Source organism: Procambarus clarkii, chromosome 40 (assembly GCF_040958095.1).
Source record: "Procambarus clarkii isolate CNS0578487 chromosome 40, FALCON_Pclarkii_2.0, whole genome shotgun sequence".
Classification (NCBI taxonomy): domain Eukaryota; kingdom Metazoa; phylum Arthropoda; class Malacostraca; order Decapoda; family Cambaridae; genus Procambarus; species Procambarus clarkii.
Genome location: NC_091189.1, coordinates 40,471,610 through 40,472,574, shown reverse-complemented (window position 1 = coordinate 40,472,574; position 965 = coordinate 40,471,610). Strand labels below are relative to the sequence as shown.

Sequence of the window (965 nt, the reverse complement as noted above, 5' to 3'; positions counted from 1 at the left end):
ATGACGTCCTTCCCCACGCCTTCCCCACACCTTCCCCACACCTTCTCCTCACCTTCCCCACACCTTCCCCACACCTTCCTCACACCTTCCCCACACCTTCTCCTCACCTTCCCCACACCTTCCCCACACCTTCCCCACACCTTCCCCACACCTTCTCCTCACCTTCCCCACACCTTCCCCACACCTTCCCCACACCTTCTCCTCACCTTCCCCACACCTTCCCCACACCTTCCCCACACCTTCCCCACACCTTCTCCTCACCTTCCCCACACCTTCCCCACACCTTCCCCACACCTTCCCCACACCTTCCCCACACCTTCCCCACACCTTCCCCACACCTTCCCCACACCTTCTCCTCATCTTCCCCACACCTTCCCCACACCTTCCCCACACCTTCTCCTCACCTTCCCCACACCTTCCCCACGCCTTCCCCACACCTTCCCCACACCTTCCCCACGCCTTCCCCACACCTTCCCCACACTTTCTCCTCACCTTCCCCACACCTTCCCCACACCTTCCCCACACCTTCCCCACACCTTCCCCACACCTTCCCCACACCTTCCCCACACCTTCCCCACACCTTCCCCACACCTTCCCCACACCTTCTCCTCACCTTCTCCACACCTTCCCCTTCATCCCTCATGTCCCTGGCCTAGTGTAAGGTTTGTGGCTTGAGGTAAGCCAGGCCTGGGTAGTATGGACAATAAGCCAGCAGATCCTGGCGAAGTAAGCCAGCAGATCCTGGGGAGGTAAGCCAGCAGATCCTGAGGAAGGTAAGCCAGCAGATCCTGGGGAGGTAAGCCAACAGATCCTAGGAAAGTAAGCCAACAGATCCTGGGGAGGTAAGCCAGCAGATCCTGGGAAGGTAAGCCAGCAGATCCTGGCGAAGTAAGCCAGCAGATCCTGGGGAGGTAAGCCAGCAGATCCTGAGGAAGGTAAGCCAGCAGATCCTGGGGAGGTAAGCC

The 965-nt window shown here is 59.7% G+C and overlaps 1 protein-coding gene across 1 annotated transcript; it reads left to right on the top strand.

The window, feature by feature from the left end:
* On the top strand, nt 1–675 carry LOC138372894 (uncharacterized). Its single transcript, XM_069338569.1, has one exon. It carries the CDS (start codon nt 1–3, stop codon nt 673–675), a length of 675 nt encoding a protein of 224 aa, XP_069194670.1.
* The last annotated feature ends 290 nt before the right edge of the window (nt 676–965 follow it).